General features: G+C 44.7%; 1 protein-coding gene across 1 annotated transcript in view; it reads left to right on the top strand.

The window, feature by feature from the left end:
• ANOS1 (anosmin 1) overlaps positions 1 to 1,877 on the top strand; it is a 148,881-nt gene extending 147,004 nt beyond the window's left edge. The window contains exons 11-13 of the mRNA XM_012656801.1: positions 488 to 659; positions 1,475 to 1,699; positions 1,852 to 1,877. Of these exons, the coding sequence (XP_012512255.1) occupies positions 488 to 659; positions 1,475 to 1,699; positions 1,852 to 1,877 (423 nt within the window). The remainder of the gene's footprint in view (positions 1 to 487; positions 660 to 1,474; positions 1,700 to 1,851) is intronic.
• Positions 1,878 to 2,214: the final 337 nt, after the last annotated feature.

Raw genomic sequence — 2,214 nt, 5'->3', positions numbered from 1 at the left:
TAGCAGCATTCTAAAACGGGAAAAGATACATTGCTAAAACACTTCATGTTTTTAAACAGGAAAACATATATAAGCTATTTCTGTGTCTTTGAAAAGCCTGAATTAGGTTTTGGCGGTTTAAAATTTTTTTTTTTTATTAAAGATATTAGATTTGTATTTCCCAAACACCAAACGGCCTTACACTTCCCACCTGCACTGCTGCCGCCCCAGAGTGCCGGCTGTGAACCTCAGACGTTGGCTGCTTTGATGTGGAATTGCTATGGCACTGTTTCATTCTAGAGGATGCATCCCACAGCCATGAGAGTGTTTAATAATTGTCGTCAATCAAAATGTGGACAGTGTCTCCTTTCTACTTTTTATAAAAGCCATATTGCCCACCTCCATATGTAGGAAAATATCCCTGTTGGAATATGATTCCAACTCCTGCCAATTTTTTTAACGCCCTGATGAGATTTATTACTAGCATATTCTCTTTCTCTTGCTCTAGGAAAATTATATAATTCTTCAAGATCTGTCATTTTCCTGCAAATATAAGGTGACTGTCCAACCCATACGGCCAAAGGGTCACTCAAAGGCAGAGACCGTTTTCTTCGCCACTCCGCCATGTTCCGCTCTTAAGGGGAAAAGCCACAAGCATGTTAGTTGCCCTGGCGAAGCAGGTACGTTTCTTCCTGATGGACTTCCACGTCTAGGTCTAAGATGTCAGCACCACTTGAAAACATTCCCAAACCTTGCTTCATAAGACCCTAAAGACTAAAAGTGCCCCTCTTTCTAAGTTGTAAAATGATGGCCGAATTTGGAGGGAATATATGTAGGAATGTTTGCATTATTTTATAACCTTAACCACATTGGAAAGATGTCCTTTGTGGGCAGTATTATCTCTTTGGAAATGAAGGCAAACATTTAGATGCTGCTCGTGTTTCAGCAAGCTTTGGCATACGTTGTTTCATTTTTATCCTACCGCTTTGATGTATGTGTACACATTTCTTTCTGCATCAACCCACCAAACCTCAGGTCTGCTCCTTGCACCACCTTTTCATTGCCAAAGCCCCTTTCTTGCAGTAATGACAAATACCCGGGGCTCTTTAAATGCCCTGGATTTAATAACTTTTCTAATAGCTTCAATTTTGACCCTTCTCACTGCAGCCATTGCTGCTCCTTAAGGGTGAGTCTTGCCAGATTCTAAACTCCTTCCTTTCTGCCATTCCCAAAGCAGGGTTCTAAAAATAATCCCCAAAGCATTAGAGGAAGCATTTAGCACAAAGTTATAGAAATGAGATTCCTACCCACCTATTCCCATTTGTCAAAAGGGTGATGTCTTGAGCCCATGCTCAAAGAACGAGGTCAGACTGCTGCATCCTTGCCACAGAATGAATGCATGGCCACCTAAGATCCCTGCAGCGAATATAAAATCCATCCCCCTTCATGCTTTCTCAGAAGCCTAACCCCAGTCTTCGTTTCTGCATTGCCACAGGTCATGCTCTTTCCAAAGTGTTAGCCAAGCCGGAGAACCTTTCTGCTTCCTTCATTGTCCAGGACTTCAACATCACTGGCCACTTTTCTTGGAAGATGGCCAAGGCCAATCTCTATCAGCCCATGACTGGATTCCAAGTGACCTGGGCCGAGGTCACCACAGAGAGCAGACAGAATAGTTTACCCAACAGCATCATTTCTCAGTCGCAAATCCTGCCTTCAGTAGGTACCGCCTCGTGTGCCGTGCCCGGGCTGTTGCCGTCGGTTACCCATTTTTAGTTATCGTCAGAGGTGGCGATCTCTGCCCACTGCCTGCTGCGCCGTGGAGCATGCAGACTTCTTTCTGCATTCTCGTCTCCTGATTGCGCCATGTTGCAGGCATGGCCACATCACGGGTGTTGTGAACAGTCAGGAAGTCGCGTGAGCTGTCATCCAGGCCAAGTTTGACTACTGGAGCCGGCTCTTGACTAGATCTCATCCTGTCTATGTTACATGCAAGGGACTGAGCCATTTTCTTCCATCCTTGTTAGCTCCCTGTCTCTCTGGTCCAAGTGGACGTGCCCTGTTGGAAGCATTGAATTGGGGGAAAAACAGCTAAAAAGAAGCTTGTTGTCTGTCTTTCTTTTCCCCCTTCAAATTTGCTAGTGCCTGTAATGAGCTGGCCTGTCTTCCAGGGCACTCAGTTCCTTGGATTGAAAAAAACATCATGTGTGGGCTTTTACTCTAGCTGAAAATGCCCTT

The sequence above is a fragment of the Propithecus coquereli genome, unplaced genomic scaffold (genome assembly GCF_000956105.1).
Source record: "Propithecus coquereli isolate 6110/MARCELLA unplaced genomic scaffold, Pcoq_1.0 Scaffold52, whole genome shotgun sequence".
NCBI classification, from domain to species: domain Eukaryota; kingdom Metazoa; phylum Chordata; class Mammalia; order Primates; family Indriidae; genus Propithecus; species Propithecus coquereli.
The sequence above is the reverse complement of the archived record's forward strand: the minus strand, read 5'-3'. Positions and strand labels throughout refer to the sequence as shown.